The 17,921-nt window shown below is 39.5% G+C and overlaps 1 protein-coding gene across 2 annotated transcripts; it reads left to right on the forward strand.

Annotated features, from left to right (window-relative positions):
* The first annotated feature begins 6 nt into the window (after positions 1-6).
* LMO4 (LIM domain only 4) lies at positions 7-17,161 on the forward strand. Of its 2 annotated transcripts, none has more exons than XM_030205805.1 (5): positions 7-125; positions 3,026-3,264; positions 9,785-9,881; positions 10,166-10,321; positions 16,410-17,161. In XM_030205805.1, the coding sequence occupies exons 2-5, from the start codon at positions 3,029-3,031 to the stop codon at positions 16,416-16,418; spliced, it is 498 nt and encodes a 165-aa protein (XP_030061665.1). In that variant the 5' UTR covers positions 7-125; positions 3,026-3,028; the 3' UTR covers positions 16,419-17,161. The 2 variants fall into 2 exon arrangements, with proteins under 2 accessions (XP_030061665.1, XP_030061664.1); XM_030205804.1 differs by lacking the exon at positions 7-125 and adding an exon at positions 133-495.
* The last annotated feature ends 760 nt before the right edge of the window (positions 17,162-17,921 follow it).

Raw genomic sequence — 17,921 nt, forward strand, 5'->3', positions numbered from 1 at the left:
CCAGACATAAACGTTAGAACGGGGGCTCGCGCTTGCTCGCTGTGTGATAGCAGCAGTAGGCTTTGAGCAGCACGGGACAGCAGGAGGATAAGGGGACTCGGCCGCAGCTTTACGGACATGTAAAGGTATTTTTTTTTTTTAAGGTGGAAAACATGCCGACGATCTACGTGTCAACAACGGAAACAGAAACAAGTCCGCTTTTAAAGTTTTAATTGGTGGATCCGGGAGAATCCACAGGATCCCGCACTTATCCGTCTTTTACCTTTTTCCTGCTGGGGGTGGAGCGCGAGGGAGGAAGTGAGGAGGGGCGCGAGGGTGCGCTGCTCCCGGAGCTTCCCACCGAACACAACAGTCAGCTCAGCCGCCGCCGCCTCCTTCTCGGACTCCGCTGGCGGGGCTGGAGCCAGCGGGGGAGTTCACAACACTGCGGACCCCGGGAAGAGGAGCGCGGACCTGCTGGACTCTTTTGACTGGCGGAGAGGGGGACACGGCGAGGTAGGCACGCGGCTTTTTTTTCCCCCTTTCTCCGCCCCGCCTTGCATATCGCGCGCGGGTCTCGCAGGAGCTGGAAAGCGGCGGCGGCTCCGGCAGTCATTCTGTACAAAGGGTTGCCTGCCTGTTCCCCCGCTTCCTCCTTTCTCTCTTCCAAGGGAAGGGGGCTTTCCCACCCACCCGTGGCTGCTTCGAGCTCGAATTGGAAAAAACCTGCTTCCCTTTCCAAAGAAAATATAGACTGCACTGGTTTTGTTTTGTGGAAACAGTAGCAGGAAGATTGTAGTGAGGTCGTAGTCGCCAGCCTTTGTGCGGCACCCCCCCCCCCCTACCAAATCCAGTCAATTGCCTAACCTAATTAAAATCAAGGCGTGAATTAAGCTTCCATTTTTTTTGTACTGCTGATTGCTAGCTCCGCGCTGCCCCTCTCCAGGTCTCTATGAAAATAACAGCAGAAACCTTGTGAAAAAGGGATTATTTTTGCTTGTGGCTGTCGGCTCTGTTTTCTGTTCTACAAACTCCTAAATAGCTTGGCTGCATAATTACAAGAGTAAGCTTATTTAAATTAAAAGCCTCACCCCCCTCCGCTTTCACTCGAAATGAAACTTGATGAGGGCTTGTCTGTAGTTATCTGGGGAGTCGCTTTCTGGTTAGTCCATTTGATCTCTGATTTAATCAGCGTTGAGGTGTTGCTTGTCTTTTTAGAGCTTTGGCTGATGGGGTTACAGGATGCTTTAGCGTGAGAGTTCATTTTTTTTTATATGTCTATTTACCTTTCACTAAAAGGTTGGCCATATGGGTAGCATGGAATTGTTTTAAGAAATCCGAGGCGTCGGAAAACAGTTGTAAAAGGCTTGAAGCAGGAAATGTAGGATCGTGTAGGGGAGGGGATGAACCTGTAACAAAAGCAAGTCCAGAGGTAATGCATCAGATAAATCAATTTACATAAAGGTATGATGTATTCGGATAAATACTTTGCTAATGGCTTTTAGAGTGGTTCTATTTTCCAAGCTCCAGTGTTTTGTTACAGTCTAACTGGTACAGTTCTGATTCTGGTTTATCGTGTTGTTTCTATTTTCAGTTTGTGTGTATATAATACACACACACAAAATGTACTGAATTATCATAGCATTGCTATTCAGAAATCCGCATAACCTACTTTGGCCGGGGTTGTAAAAAGTTCTCCCCTTCTTTGGTGTTTAGGCTTAAAACGTTTCTCGGTTATCTAGATGCTTTGGTAGGAGCACCTAGGGCTTACGCAGGATGAAGTCAGGCGTGTTTAATTTATTAGTGAACAGTTTGGTCGTCTTATAAGTTGACCCTAGGAACAACTGAGTTTTATTTTTATTGGACTGTGCATTAGAGGTAACAAACTTAATCAGTTTAATTAAACTTGATAAATTGATTCATATGTTGTCCCTAGTAGATACAGTACACTGCTTTGCATAAGCCATTCATTGAACCAGTTAAGTTAGCTCCTTCTGGTGACAGCAGCCAGGCTACTTTTCAGTCTTAAATTGTAACCTCCAATTGTTCGAAATCTCTCCTTTCATAGTATTATCAGTGAACGGCACTCTTGTGAAGGAACAAAGCTAATGCATTTAAATTGCTGATCAAGGACAGGTTAGCGAAACAAAAGTGGAGCCTGTTTGTATAGGAAGTTAACAAGCATCCTAAAGTTCAGTTCCCTGATCTATTATTCTGGCCACTGTCCTAAATAGGAATGGCCATTGATCTTCAGGATGAAATGAGATTCAATGAAAGTAACAGAGAAATCAGTTAGTATGGTAGCCAAAACAGCCGTTAAAGGTGTTGAGAGAACCAGTTTCTCAGGTTCTTGTAGCAGAGAACATTCTTTTCATTAATCTCAACAGCTAACCCCTTATAAGTTCTAAACTTCAGTTAGGCAAGTCCCTTTTCAATTGAAAGGAAGCTCTGGAAGGGGGGTGGGCAAGAGGGTAAGGTGGATTAATTCAGGAACAATTTGAAAGAAACTTAATGGAAAGGATGTTGGATGTGTGATTAAGATGCAGTGTTTCTGAACTGAAGACAGATTTGGTCAAACACATCTGTAAGGGAGAGGAAGGGATAGTAGATGGTATGGATGGGTAGATTAGATACAGCAGAAAGACCATATGGCCTCATTTTCTGTTTCTGTGTCAGACTGTTGAAATCCTTGTGTGTTAAAGGATGAGGCCATGGTGTTATCTTCAGCACTGTATCACTATTCAGCTTAATTTTTATATTGTGGCATTTAATTGCTTTTTGATGGTTCTGCACAACCTAGCGGTTGAAGTGGAATGTGAATTGATCCAGAAAGATGGGGCAGTGTGACTGCTTGCTGACTTAATATGAAGTTTAACTGTTTGCTACTGCTGCTAGTGTGTGTGTGTGTGGGGGGGGGGGGGGGGGCAGAGCAAAGAGATGAGGTGCTTATCTGTGTCACTGTATCGTCTTGGGTGTGGCTTTCTTTTTGTATGGATACAGTTATTGATTGAAATATGCTGACACTGTCAACTTCTCTGTTTTGCAGACCATGGTGAATCCTGGTAGCGGCTCGCAGCCTCCCCCAGTCACTGCTGGCTCCCTCTCCTGGAAAAGGTGTGCAGGCTGTGGAGGCAAGATTGCTGATCGCTTCCTCCTTTATGCCATGGACAGCTACTGGCATAGCAGGTGCCTTAAATGTTCCTGTTGCCAGGCTCAGCTGGGGGATATTGGCACCTCTTGCTACACTAAGAGTGGCATGATCCTCTGCAGAAACGATTACATCAGGTAAGACACCAGCTGCGAAACTTGCCTGGTTCTATAGAAGATTTGTATACAGTAGGTGAGAAAGGAGCATGCTTGGGAGAAAGGGAGGAGGTAGAACAGTTGGAGTAACTAATGAGAAATACTGCTTGTGGGACTGTGTAATGAGTTGAGTGGTATGGTATGAAAAAGAGGGTTTCTTTGGATTGAGCAGGGTAGACCGCTATGCAGAAAGAACAGAGCGTTGATGTCTATAAGATTATACCTAGGCCTTAGTTTCTCGTTCATATTGCTTATTTGAAAATGCGTCTCCACTTCTCATTCCTACTGCAAAAGACACATGTTTATGTGCTTTTAAACCTCTTACATGCTGGAGAAGTGGGTGCCAGATATGCGAGAACCCCCCCCCCCCCTTCAGTGAACTGGGCTTAGTCTGCCTTTAAGTGGTTTAAACAAAATACTAAATTGTTGAGTGCCGTCCAGATGGTGACTGCTCACCACTATGTGTAAAATAGCTGATCAGAGATGGTGTAGCTAAAAAAAAAAAAAAAGTAGCTTTAAATAGTCATTGGAATCTTATCTGTTTGGGGCAAGGGGGCGTACAGCAGTTTGATTTTATTGTTATAGGAAACATTGGAATTCAGGGAAGTAGGTCAGTATATGACAGATTCCATTGTCAGTTGATCAGAAGTCTGTTTTGCTAAATTTTAGACACTTTTAGACTCTTGGTTATTGTATTTTGGAGGAAATGGTCTTTCCAAGTGACCTTGAGCTTTCTAGTTTCCTTAATTTGAAAGAAGGCATTTTGAAGGATTACATGAGTTTGTGTAAATGGTTAATATTTAAGTGCATGAGTGCTTCAGTAAGTTCTGCTTTGACATCTATTAACTGAAAAAACTAAAGAAAAACCCTTGTTTATGTCAACAGGAATTGCACTGCTTGGTTTTAAGAAAAAAAAAGTTGTTTTTTTTTTTTTCAGTTTGATGTAAGTGACAAGGTCTGTATTTTCTTGTCACTAACATTTCTCTAAAAGCTGTCTCATTGCTTTTACTTGTTTTTAAAGCACTGTTGCCAAGAATTGGTATAAATCTTAAGTTGCTTCCTTTAGAGAGAATGGTGCCTCCTCAGATATAATGTGCCTTGGTGTTCTGTGCTGCATTTCTAAATATTGTTGGATCTCAGTTTTAAAATGACTAGGAAACTTCTGTCCTGTTCTTCATCTACACACTTGACTAAATATTCGGCTGGAGGAAATAGAGTGCAAGATTTAATTTTCTTGCAGGGGATTTTTATCCTTTTTTGTTTTCTTCTTCTTTTGTAAGAATTAGGTATTAGAAATATCAGCATACAGAGAGGTTAGTAATAGTTTTTAATCTGCCTCTTCTGAAGCTATAGTAAGCTTGACAGAATTTTAATTAAATAGCGTAGAATGTGGGGAAGAAGCAGCATTTTTTTTAAGTGGAAAAATTGGCACCATTGCGCTTATATACTATTATGGTTCAGATTTATCTTGCAGTAAATACCATCAAACAAAGCTTCATTTCTGATTACTACTAATTAAAAAGAATATGTAACCTCCGTATCTTCCATGCCATTTGTAGGCAAGCTTATCAAAGCATTCCTTGTTCTTTGAGACAAACACATATATTGATAAAGCAGTTTGTAATGCTGTTGATCCGAGTTTTGGTTTGGAGCTGCATTCAATCTGTCCATGCAAGGAAATAGTATAACTTGCAAATGAGTAGTAACTGTTATCTGGGCTTCCACAATTTCTTACTGTAGTTTTGGGATAGTGTTTTTGTTGTTGTTGTTTTCTATAGATGCTAGTTCTTAACTTTCTGTGAGCCTTTCTCCCTCCAATCCCATCCCTACCTCTTTGAACACTTAGGGCATTTTCATTTCATTAGACATTCAACTTCAGAATATTTAGTGTATCTTTAGGGTGGGGGTTCAGGGAGCTTTCAGGCAGTGATAATTTAAAACTAGGATAGCTGTTAAGGCTGAAGATGGATATGCTACCAGACCACAAACTTGTTAGATGTGTGGTGTTTGTATTTGTTTTGTTAACACAGCAGCTTGAGAGCTACTTTTCTGCAAAGTATCTTACAGATAGGGTTAAGAACTGCTGCTTTCATTTTAAATCCAGAAGAGGAGGGAATCTACTTCTGTTCCATTAATGAGAGTGCTTTCAGTGGGAGACTGACATTCAACTCTTAGAACCCTAGATTCAAGATAAACCATCCTGACAGTGAATCCACACAATTAAAACCTTTAATTAGTGGCTCCTCCATTTTCCCTTAGTCCTGATAGGTTTTATCTAATGAGATCTGGGCTCTGGCTTAGATCTGCTGGCAATGATGTGTCTGAAATGAATGAGAGCTGCATTGCAAACAAAACATTTAATTAACAAAATTGGCCTGTAAGAGAGGGGATTATTAACTAGAGCCAGGGCGGTTGGTTCTTAAAGGGACAGAATCAAGCAATGGGGGAAATGACCCAGGTTTGTAGTGAGATTTTTTTTTTCTGTCCCTGAGAGCTTTTGATTCATTTATTCTTTGCTATTGCTAACGTCCACAGGTGTGTGTGAGATTTTTATTTGTAGCTCTGCGAAGATATTACAGTGCACTGGGAAATCCTCCCCTAATGTTTGCCGTTGGCAGTCATACATATCTCCTGTATGTTTCTCTACACTTGAGCCCATTGCCAGGCATTTCCTCTCTGGTTCACAGCCCATGGTGCATACATGTGCAAGGAATTCTGGGCCCTTTGACATTCGAATTGCTGGAGGTGCACTTCTGGCATCTCTTGACTTAGTGGTTGCTGCAGGTCTCTACAATTGACATTTTCACTGTTGTGGTTTTATAAAAGGAGCTGAAGAGACGCCATGCAGAGTTCATTTCCCTAGTAATCAACAGCAAGCTGCTATATTCAGGGAATGCTGTCCCTTTAATTGAACTGGCTAGGTAATTAAATGGCGTTTTTCCAATAGGACGTGCTAGGTAAATCTAATAGTTGGTTATTTAATATCACTTTGAAGTCTGCCCACTCAAGCACAATGACAGCACAGGAGCATGTGAACTATTAGCTAGGAAAAAAAAAAAAACCTCGGGATCTCAAAAATTAATTAAATCGCATGCAATTTAGGGGGAACGTTTATCTTGATTTGTCATAACAGAATTAATTCAAGGCCTCCAATTCACTTGGGGGCAGATCTGTTACTCTGAATTAACCAAGCGTAATTTGGTTGATATTCTTCCCTCCCCTCCCCCCTTTCCCTGTGAAGCACTTTCCATTATGCAGAGCTCCCTTATAAGTATCAAACGCTTCTGGTGCTTTTAAGGTGCCCAGTCTCCAGTTTTTCTGAAGTACCTTTAATGGTGTTGGGCTCCAGGCAGCATTTCTGTGTTGCATTTCTTTCTAATGTTTTAATAGAGTGCAAAATTCACATTAAATCCCGATGAAAAAGTTTGTCCCTTATCTGTGGCGCATATGCACTTTTTTTTTTCTTGAAGTTTTTTTGGGCTGTGTCAAGAATAGATGTATGTGCACCCTTTTTTAGCTACAGTATTTTTCCCCAAAAAATGTCAGTGTAAACCTGGCCAAAGTTTCTATATGTGATTGGGTCTTCTCTGTTTTATGTAGCACATCTTCACCCAGGCCCAGTCATAACAAAAAAATACTGTATATATTTCCCTGTCATCTAAAATTGAGCTGCAGCTGAACATGTCTATGCTTGCAAGGTTGATAGAATAGAGTAAGTTAGAGAGCTTAACTTTCTTGCTTATTACTCAAAACATACCAGTTACTAAACACCTCAGGAATTCACTAAAAACTAACTTAACATGCATGGGAGGTTTTTTGCCATATAAGGAGTCTCTTGATGTTTGTGATTGCCTTACCCAAATGCTGAAATATTAACGACCTTCATGGGCTGAGGACCCAACCAGGAAACTGAAACCGATTCTGTCATCACAATTAGAGTCCCCTGGCTTTAATTAGCCCATCCTGGGATATCTCTCCCCATTGCTGGAATTAGAGAAGAAAAAAGCCCATTAAAGTCCAGTCTGAGACTGATAGCTACTTAATTGAGCACCTAAAGCCTGGAGCCTTTTAAATCAAACAGTGTCCTGGACAGTCCCTGCTTAGATAATTAACTCTCTGGTTTCATTGAAAGGATGTGAAAACAACTTTTCAGAGCAGGGGTAATGTTACAGTGGTGGCCTTGATCACCTGATTTAGATTTACAGCCTTCATTTTTTTTTAATGTTAGTGCTGCCAGAACCAGACTTATCAACTTAAAGCCTTTTGTGGTCACCTATATTATCCTCATATTTAAATATAATTCTGGTAATTTTTTTTGTATATAAAGAATTTATATTGTATTTCATTCCCCCACATATACATTGTGAAACTTTTATAATTTGGTAGATATACATAACCAAGAAATTATTCGCATGACGAGAAATAAACTAGTACCCTGTAAATCAGAGCATACCAGTACTACCAACCCCTTGTGGGAGGGATGATTATTTTTCACATAGCTTACATTAAATCTATTAATAGGAACTGGCCTTTAGCTTGTGCATGATTTTTTTTTTTATTTACATATGTTTGACTTCTTGTTTTTTACTTTTTAGAACTTAGTTTTGCCACCCACATTCTCCAAATTCCCCCCCCCCCCCCCCAAATACTCAAACCTGAAAGATGAGTCTGGCATTTCTGGGGGGGGTTTTCTTCCTACCCACACTTCACCAGTTTTTTTATTTTTTATTAAAAGGTCTCAGATGTATTGTGGGATTTTTGCATAGCTGGCAACTAGTCAGAGGTGTGAGGAGCACAATTGTGAGTTTATAGGGATGTTAGACGTGCTAGGGGACAGGGAGGAAGAAACAATCACATTGCAGACTAGTTGAAGGGGGGTTATTGGGGGCTGCATTAGCTCAACCCAGCCGTCTGTGTAACCTCTTGGATTCTGCAGAAATGTGTCGCTGTGTGATCGTGGATCTCAGACTAATTAGTTTTGAAATGGAGTTTTGATTGAACACTTCAAATCGATGCTGCTGCAAAATTTGTTTCTCAGGCTTCCTATTAAAAGCCATCTTAAGGGGCAGTTTTACTACTCTCCCTGTCGTTCAGTCAATACATTTAATAACAACTTACAGGCTACTTTCAATAAAGTGGCGACAGCAAATTAGTAGTTTGAACATGACAAGCTGCTTCTCCAAGATCGGAGGCAGAAGACAAGTTATTTTTTTCTGCAAAATAAGCTTGCCGGCGGCCCTTTTTGGATTTAGGAGGAAAAGGGTGTATAAAAACAATTTGGCTTATTTGGTTGGGCTGGAGATTTACAAAATTAGTACTCGAATATTGACCAAGTTCATCCTCGTACCACCCCACTCCCAATAAGTGGTGGTATCTTTTTTTTTTTTTTTTTTTTTTTTCTTTTCACCATAGATTCATTGTAAATCCCACTACCACTATTTCCATAAATATTATTTGTGGCTGTCTGAAACACGCAGGATAAAAGCAAAAGCAGCCTTCCGAAATTTAGCTAGCACTCCGCTTAAGGTATTGAAGGTTCAGTATTGAAATAGTAATGCCCCACATCAGTATATTTGCCTTTTTCAAGATATTTAAGGAATTGTGTGTGTTTCTTCACTCTGGCCCGCCTTCCTTCACCTCCCCCCTTCTTCCCCTCCCCATTGGCAGATGTTGTGGTCTCATTTGATTGCATAGGAAAACTGCAGTGATACAGCAAACACCCAGAGAGATATGATGACAAATGGGTCCAGATCCCGGTAAATTACTTTCTGCTCAAATCGAAATTTCATTCAGTTTGTTGCTAGCAGAGATGAAGTAATCTAAATTGTGGACTCAGGAGCAGATAGCGGGAAGTTGGAGCAAGCATTTCATTATCGGGAGAGAGAGAGGAGGTTAGGATGAAAGAGATGAGCAGAGGCAAATCTAAAGTGTTGACACCATGATTGAAAAGGTTAACCCATACACATTATATATCAACCTGGATAGCAGAGAGTTTCTAATGGAAACTCTGTACTGATGGAGGTTTACTGTAGTTTAAATACACTGAGCATGATGTCTTCTTCGATATACAATCAAATCCTCTTAACCCTTTTGATGACTCATATCTTGAGATATGATTAAAGTACAGGAAGAGTTGTTCGTATAATTTCAAGGACACAGTGCATTTAAACTCCAGTCATGAATTGTATCTTTTTATGATGAACACAGAAATCTGATAAAATGTGTGTAGAACAAAATTGTTCTGTATTTGCAATAGGTGTAAGTCGTGTTTTTTGATTAAATCTTGTACTTCAGTGCAGGGAACATAGCCCTATTTACTGCCTGTGTGGAGGGAAAAATGGTTTTTATTCAGTATGTTGGGGGGGGGGGGGGGGGGGGGGGAGAAGCTCACCGGCTGAGTAGAGAAGCTTTATTCTACTATATATTAAACTTTGCCGCATTATGATGAGTCTATTCTGCATTAAATTAACACTTCGCTTTTTTTTTTTTTTTTTCATTGCAGGTTATTCGGTAACAGTGGCGCTTGCAGTGCTTGTGGACAGTCTATTCCAGCCAGTGAGCTGGTGATGAGGGCACAAGGCAATGTCTATCACCTTAAGGTAACATTGTTGTGACTGCCTCTAAACAAGAGGAGTGATTTCATTGCTCATGTTTCTTCTTTCCGTGTTAGTAAGGTCTCCCGTGGTTTACTTGTAAAATAGGAATATGAAAGGATGTGCATCTGGATATATTACTACTACTACTATTTATATTCTGTAGGTACTGTTCCCATATTGTGGGAGCTGTGCTCATCATTTGGTTTGTATATTTTGACATTCTGTTAATGGCATATAATGTACCGGCGCCAAGCTCTCCTTTACTAAGTATGTTTTTCCCTTTTCAGTGTTTCACCTGCTCTACCTGCCGGAATCGCCTGGTCCCAGGAGACAGGTTTCACTACATCAATGGCAGTTTATTTTGTGAACATGATAGACCTACAGCCCTCATCAATGGCCATTTGAATTCACTTCAGAGCAACCCACTACTGCCAGACCAGAAGGTGAGTACTCTGTGTGTATTAAACCTTGCTGCTAAATGAAAAGGCACAGCATGTATTCCTAAAGTGTGCTCTTTACCTTTTGTAGCTTCTTTTGTTGTTGAAGATACAGTTTAGATCCTGTGCATGTATTCAGGTTGTGGAGGAATGCCTTAGTGGTTAGAGCAGGAAGCTGAGAATCCTGCTTCTACCACATGACACCCCTTGTGACCTTGGGCAGATCACTTCACCCTCCATTGCTTTGAATACAAACTTAAATTATAAGCCCCCAGGGTAGGGAAATAAAGTTGGGTGTAGCAGGTAACTTGCCTTGAGCTTAGGTTTAGAAAGGTGAGTAATGTTTAAAATCAAAATATTTTCCATTTCACTCTGCTTTGTATGTATATATAATGACGAGCGGTCACTTGTATAGTGCCAGAGGTGTAGTAGCAAATGGGCATAGCTTTTATCTGGGAAGTTTTTACGTATTTTAACTGCATTTATAACTTGAAGTCAAGACTACCCAAAACTCCTAAGCTTATTTGCCCAATTATATGGTATATCTTACTAAAGTGGAAAGCCTGATTAAAGTAGGTACAGATTCTAAATAGTTTTAATCTGTTAGAATAAATGTAACATCTTGCAGTACTTTAATATTGTTGTATTTCCTTCAAACTCGATTAATATGTAATAGTTTTACTCCAGTGCAGCTCTGTTTTGTGAGAGTCTGATATGTTTCATCCAGTTTTAAAATTTGGACCATGTCCAAAAACCATGAGCACAACAAGTCGGTGCAGTTTTGGCAGGGGGGGGGGTTGTTGGAGAGGGGTGTCCAGAGTCAAAATTCTGATCAACAGTTGTGCATGGTTTCCCTGGTACTGGCTCATTTTGAAACCTGTTTTAATCTCTAAGTTGTATAGGTGAGTAAGTGAGTGTAGTTTGATAACTGCTCTGCCTAATTTGTAACAATTACTGTCAGCTGTTAGCACAGACTGCTCACTCCACACTGGCCCAGGAAAAAAGCAAATGCATGACTCTTGCACATAATTTTATACACATCATATTTCATACTGATTATGTATTGATGACATTGATTCATTTACTCTTTACAGCACCACTTGCATGGATATTAAATCTTATTGACCACAGATGAATTTTAATTTCAGATTGGCAATAGATTTTTCCATCAGCTCTGATGGTATATTTGACTTTTTCATCATTAAGCTAGGCAATCGCACAGTACTGAGTTATTGCAGTGCAACAAAAGTGCACACTTCAGTTGGTAATTCTCCATAGATTTACAACAGGAACTTCATTTAATGTCTGTTGTAAAGATCACAAAGAATAACATTTTGTCTGCAAACAAATTCAGCAGTTGTGAGCAAAGATGAAAAAATGTATTCTGGTTTTTTTTTTTTTTTTTGCTTTTAGTGCAGTCAGAGCTAGGGCTGGAATCTGGCTCCATGAGCCGTCATTCACAACTACCCAGACAGTGCTGTATCCCTTTCCAGTCTGTTTTTAGTCCATTCTGATAGGTCAGTGGCTTAGAGGATTTTTTTTTGGGGGGGGGGACAAAGCATAGAAGTGTGACCCATAGAAGTTGAATTTTTTTTCACCTTCCTTGCCCCCTCGTATCAGCTTCCCTTGTGCTCTTGCCCATCTACCCAACTTGCTCACTTTCTCATCCTCATTACAACACCCCCCCCCCCCCCCAAGCCTTCCTGTGCACCTTTTGTTTCCCTGACACATTTGGGCTTTTGCTCCTTATCCAGGACCCTTCACCAATCCTTCCCCTATTTCCATGACTCTTTTTAACTACCCTGCCCCAATAGGGGGGAAAAGCAGCAGTACTTGTCTGCAACTGACTGCTTTTTGCTTGCTGGTTCACTTATGTTTGGCCCCCCCCCACGCAGGCCCTGCTGGACCTGTGCGCATTAGGCCTGTGCTCCACAGGAGGAGGAAGCAGGTGGTTGCATATAGTACTGCCATTGTTTCTCTTAATGCCAGTTATTGGGGAAAGGTGTACCAAAGGATTCTGGGTGTGGCTGCTGTAAAAGTGCCCTAATACTTTCCTGGGGTTGTGAACATTTTTAGCATTTGCATCTTCGGCTGACCCGAGTGGAGGAGTGGCCTAGTGGTTAGGGTGGTGGACTTTGGTCCTGGGGAACTAAGTTCAATTCCCGGCACAGGCAGCTCCTTGTGACTCTGGGCAAGTCACTTAACCCTCCATTGCCTGCCGCATTAAGCCTGCCATGAGTGGGAAAGCGCGGGGTACAAATGTAACAAAAATAAAATAAATCTCTGCATGAAGCTTTGGACAGAATTGGACCTTGCAATAACTATCAGTTTGTAGGTAAATTTAGTACAAAATAGCTGTCAATGGCTTTTGTTTAGCCCAGCTCAGTTCTCTTATTAACCTGTAAATTGCAGCAGTGCATTACTTTCTCTGCTTAAATTTATTTCCAGTTTCTTCCTAGCTGCTTATGTGAGCACTTTTAAACACAGAAGAATCTAAACTCTTCTGTTTACTTAATCAAGTTAACACGGTAAATTATGTCTTAAGTATAAGCATCTTAATGACTTGCTCTGCATAACTATTTTCAATTGATGAATGCCTATCTATGCAAAAGTAAAATTACATTTGATTTGCACAGTGATGAATATTAATGAAAGATTAGTATAGGGTGGAAGCAGCAATATGGATCTAAACAATTTTTTCTCTGAATAGGTATTTAAAAAAAATGCTTTTGTTCATAAGCACCTAAATGTTGGGATTGAAACTCCAAAATAAATGGGCTAGAATGCAAGCAATTTCATGGAGGTTCCACCCCCTTTTTTTTTTGTTTGTTTTTTTGTTTTGGGGTTACAGCTTGGTTTTTTTTTTTGCCACAGAATATGGTTTAAGTTGATAACTTTACCTTTGCCTTTAATTGAGGAGAGTTCAATTAGCCTTACAAAATTAACAAACAAAGCTGAGTTTTGTTAAGTTCAAGAACTGTTTGTAGGTTGCCAGGTGTAGTTAATTGAAGATACGATCTTTCAGAAATAGATTTGAAAATTGGGCTCTTTTTTTTTTTTAATTGCTAGTTGCATATAACACATAGATGGCACAGTTATTGTAAGCAACTTCATTTTGACTAACTGCTTTCTTCACGTGGTTGCTTTTTGATAGTATTAAGAATTTAAGAACTACCGTTAGATCCTAAAACTGCCAGTTAAAAAATATTAAGAACACACATTTATATGAACTTCTGTTTCATTTTCTGAAGGGGCACTTTTAATATTTTAAAAGCATCTGAAAATGCCTTCTACTTATTCCCATTACTGTGAGTTTCAGTAAATTGAAGTGCTATTGATATAATCCTTACATGCCTGCCATGCATGGGGCTCATGTAAAGCATGAATATAACATGAGCAGCTAAGAGTGAACTAGTGAGAAAAAGGAGAAAACAAAGATCATGGCCATAGCAGAGGCACTTAATTTCAAAAAGTGTGAAACTAGGGGATAAAAATACCCCCAAAGGGTTTATAATCAGGAGTTAGCACTTTTGACCAAATCACATCCATTGAAACATGACGGCAGATAAAGGCCATATGACCCATCCAGTCTGCCCATCCTCTGTAACCCCTAATTCTTCCTGTTCCTAAGTGATCCCACATGCTTATCCCATGCCTTTTTAAATTCTGGAACAGTCTTCGACTCCACCACCATCCATATTGAATTTTGAAGAATTAAATTGTGCATCACTTTTGAACAGCCTATCAAAACAAAAAAGTAGCAGAAAGTACAAAAGGAAAACAGTGTCCAATATAATATAAACACATAAGTACTGGACATCTGTCATCTATGAAGCATTTCTTCAAAGTGAAGGAGAGATGGGGAATGAGAGGAGATTCTCAGATATCACCTTGTAGAAGCCTGCTTGAGCTTGGATTCTCAAACCAACTAGAAATCAATGGCCTAATTTTTAGAACATTTGGCAGCATATTGTGCCCATTCAAAAAATGTCGGGTCCTGTGGAGTTTGATTTGTCATTGAAATCTGTTGTGTAGAATACAGAAATCAAATTTTTGTACAGATGTAGGCATGAATCGGCTCCATGATGTGGGGGCTTGGGTGGAGTGGTTATGGAGGCTTATTTATGCTATAGTTGAAGTTTTTTTGTTGATTGCATGATCAAGAATAAAGCATGGCATCAACTTGCCCAGGTGGTGATGTGTACGTGGACTACAGTTGAACATTTCTAGTTTTGAGTACATGTTTTTCCAGTTAACTCTTATTGGGATATCTACACAGCATTAAGCAACTAGCCTGTTTAGTAGCAGTTGGCAGTGATGTAATGAGCATCTATATTTACATTTCTTCTATAATTTGAATTTGACCTCTTTTTAACCATATTTCTGCTTTATATTTGTCTTTCGGTGTGAAGTAGCTTTTCTGTGTTTGTAACTGTACATTGAAGGTTACATGTATAAGTGAACTATCAACATAGTCCCGATTACATTCATACAAACTATTAACTTTCATGTTTTTTCTTTTGAAATACTGGTGGCTACAGTATAGATGAAATGGACCATGAAAAGGAGGGTTAAGCAAATTTGTCCCTTTCTATGTGAGTGAAACATTGGTAAGGGCATAAATTTGGTCTAGCTCTTTATTCTTAGCTATCTAACAGCATTCATAGTTCTAAGAATTTCATGAAATGTCAAGTCATACATTACTGTACCACCACCCAGCATATTAGCCATTTCTTTGTCAAATGTGATCACTTGTACAGCTTTAGGGGCATATACGTTTGTTACTGTTGATTAATTGCTGTTAGATAAGTTTTGGGATAGAAAGAACTCTATACAATCTAGCAGTGTTTTTAGGCTTTTAATTTCTCTTAGCTCTTATTAAGTTGTGAATAAGGTATGAGTGTGATAATGTTTCACTGTTCATTTTATAGTAGCTATATAAAAGAGCTTTTGGCATGTATATCACTCAGCAGTCCTATTGTAGTTATATAATTGGTGTTGTCTGTGTCCATAGCAGAGGACATTTGATGCTCATTTATTAAATACGCTTGCTGGTTGCTCCCTAATCTCTTTGTTCTGGACAGACAAATTACCTTTCCCACACTGAGCTTCAACTCTAGGGAATTAAGCCTCCAAGCCACCACCACTTTAATTAGCTGGAAAGTGGGGGGTTGCAGTTACTAATAGACCTCAGGCTTTTAGTAACTTAAAGGGTGAGCAGAGAACTTCCTGGGAAGCTCCAAATGCCATTTAAACCCCACTCCCAAATCTAATGTACTTAATTTTGGTAATTGCAAACAGATTGCATTTGAAGACTGATTTATCTACATATTTTTTTTTTTTTTTATCCATCCAGCTAGGCACTTTTAATTATCAGAATTCATTAACATATCAGCATGAAAGCACATGCTTCACTTTTATATACTTGAGGTGATTTTTTTTACAAGTTTATCCATATGTAAGTATGTTTTACACTTAGAAAAGGGTTCTTCTAAAATCATGCAGCCTAATTCATGTGTGTAAATACATGTCAAGAGTACTATACAGTACATGTACTACACATAAGTGTATTCAGGGGCATAGTTTCAACTCTACCAAGCTTTTCCCTGAGTGTGCATATTTTATGAGCTATGCACACTTAACACAGTTTTGAGCAGGAGTAAATTTATACTACAGTATTTGTACTATTTTTGGGAGGGGGATCATTATGCTTATTTGGTAAAGTACTTAGGTGCTTATTGTTGCCTTTTGTGAAATAGGCATTAAATGTGCATTTTTGGACTTTCACCAAGGCATCCTGTTACACAATTAGTGTATAACTAGTAAGGAATTTGGTTAACTCAAGTTGCATATAGAAGAACTCGAATATATTCTGTGTGTAGAAAGCATTGTGTGTTCTCTAGAAACTGTTGTAGAATACTTATTGGTCTGCTAACTGAGCTCCTGTAAGGATACTCTCCTTTTCTAAACAGTATGCAATAATGTCTTTAGTGGATCAGGATGTGGGAAAGTCTTAAACGATTAGCAAATACATGGTGTCTGTCCTTGTATTGTCTGTTACTCAGCATTGCATATTTTATTTGTTCTTTTACAGGTCTGTTAAAGGGCCAGAATAATGCAGAATGCGTGCCTTCATCTCAAATTTTGTTCATCACAGATGGATCCCATATGTCTCCAGTAGACAAGTCACTTTTGTAGCTAGCACCTGTGCCAGCTCCATGCCATTGCACCTTCTTTGGTCTTGATTGCCCTTCCTACATTTATTGGTGTATTACAATGACTGAAGATAAACATTAAGGACTCCATGAACCTGGGCTAATAGGAGACTAGAGAAAATGAAAATAAAAGCAAGAAAAAATCGGGACATTTTGTTTCAGGAGGGGTTTTTTTTTTTTGGGGGGGGGGGGGGTGGAATATGACAAATGAAGCTAATTAAAAGAAGCATTCAATTGTGCTTTCTACCTTCATTAACGTTTAGCAGGGCACTGGCTGGTGTTTGTACCCTGTAATTTACCTTAACAACATTCTATTTGCTCTCTATATACCTAGGTGTTGTAAGGAAATGTTTCAATCAACCTGAAACTAAGCAAGGAGCGAGATGTGGCTTTTGTGGTATCCTATCACAAACACTCTTAATGTATCTCTGTACAATACAATGTATGTATGCATGTAAGTGTTTTTTGTCCTAATGTTGCTACTTCCCATGGCAAAACAAACCGGATCTGGCTCAGCGTAGCTCTTGTGTAGAGATTTTCACCTACTTGCGAATGAAGAATCTTTTATTTGTGATATTTTCAGAGACATTTGCTCTAGTATGGTGTATTTAAATAATAAAAAATTTTAAAAAGAAATGTCTGGGCTTTGAATGTGTTGGGGGGGGGGGGGGAGTTTATGGTGTAACAGATGTAAGTCTCAAGTTGACATTTGCACAAATTAGAATTGTTAAAATTAACACCCACTTCCTCAGAGATGAGGACTTTTTGGTAGCTAACAATCTCTAGGGCTTTTAATTTTTAAAAAAATGCTGGTAAAACCAAAGCATGCTATGTAACGAATCTATGGAAATGATGGATGAAACTTGCCTTGCTCTAAAATTTCTTCATGAACAGTTTTTCTAGATGTTGAGACTCTTCCAACAAGCTCCATGTAAGATTTCTATATCTATATAATGCTTCAAGCCTTAAAAGTTAAGTAGCTATCTGGGGATGAAGAGCATGGATGTTTGAGGTGGGAGGAAAAGGAGTGGTTTGTACAGTTACCATGCCTTCCTGACAACCTTTTTTTTATTTTTTGGGCTTGGCCTTTTGTTCTTCCAAATGTAACTGGAGAGTCTCGTATGCTGCTGTGTAGGAGATTACGTGGATCCTTTTTTTTTCAGCTGTCACAGTACTGCACTCTTAGTTAAAAGTATGAAAAAACCTCAAACGGAGGTTTTTGTTTTTTGATAGGACCTTACTGCAACCTGTCACTTAACCACCCCTGGAATGTTGAGAGATGGTGAAAATACCTAAAAGCACAAACTTCTCATTTGGTAACTTTCTTTTGCATGATAGAAAAAAAGGCTGACTAAAAGCAAGTTTTGTGATGTAGAAACTGTATGAGGAAG

This window comes from Microcaecilia unicolor, chromosome 6 (assembly GCF_901765095.1).
Source record: "Microcaecilia unicolor chromosome 6, aMicUni1.1, whole genome shotgun sequence".
NCBI lineage: Eukaryota > Metazoa > Chordata > Amphibia > Gymnophiona > Siphonopidae > Microcaecilia > Microcaecilia unicolor.

Excerpts from the sequence above, each read along its gene's own strand:
- LMO4 (XM_030205805.1), top strand. The coding sequence starts at position 3,029 with ATGGTGAATCCTGGTAGCGGCTCGCAGCCTCCCCCAGTCACTGCTGGC. Across the intron at positions 3,265-9,784 it reads TGCAGAAACGATTACATCAG|GTTATTCGGTAACAGTGGCG; the intron begins GTAAGACACCAG and ends TTTTCATTGCAG. Across the intron at positions 9,882-10,165 it reads GCAATGTCTATCACCTTAAG|TGTTTCACCTGCTCTACCTG; the intron begins GTAACATTGTTG and ends TTCCCTTTTCAG.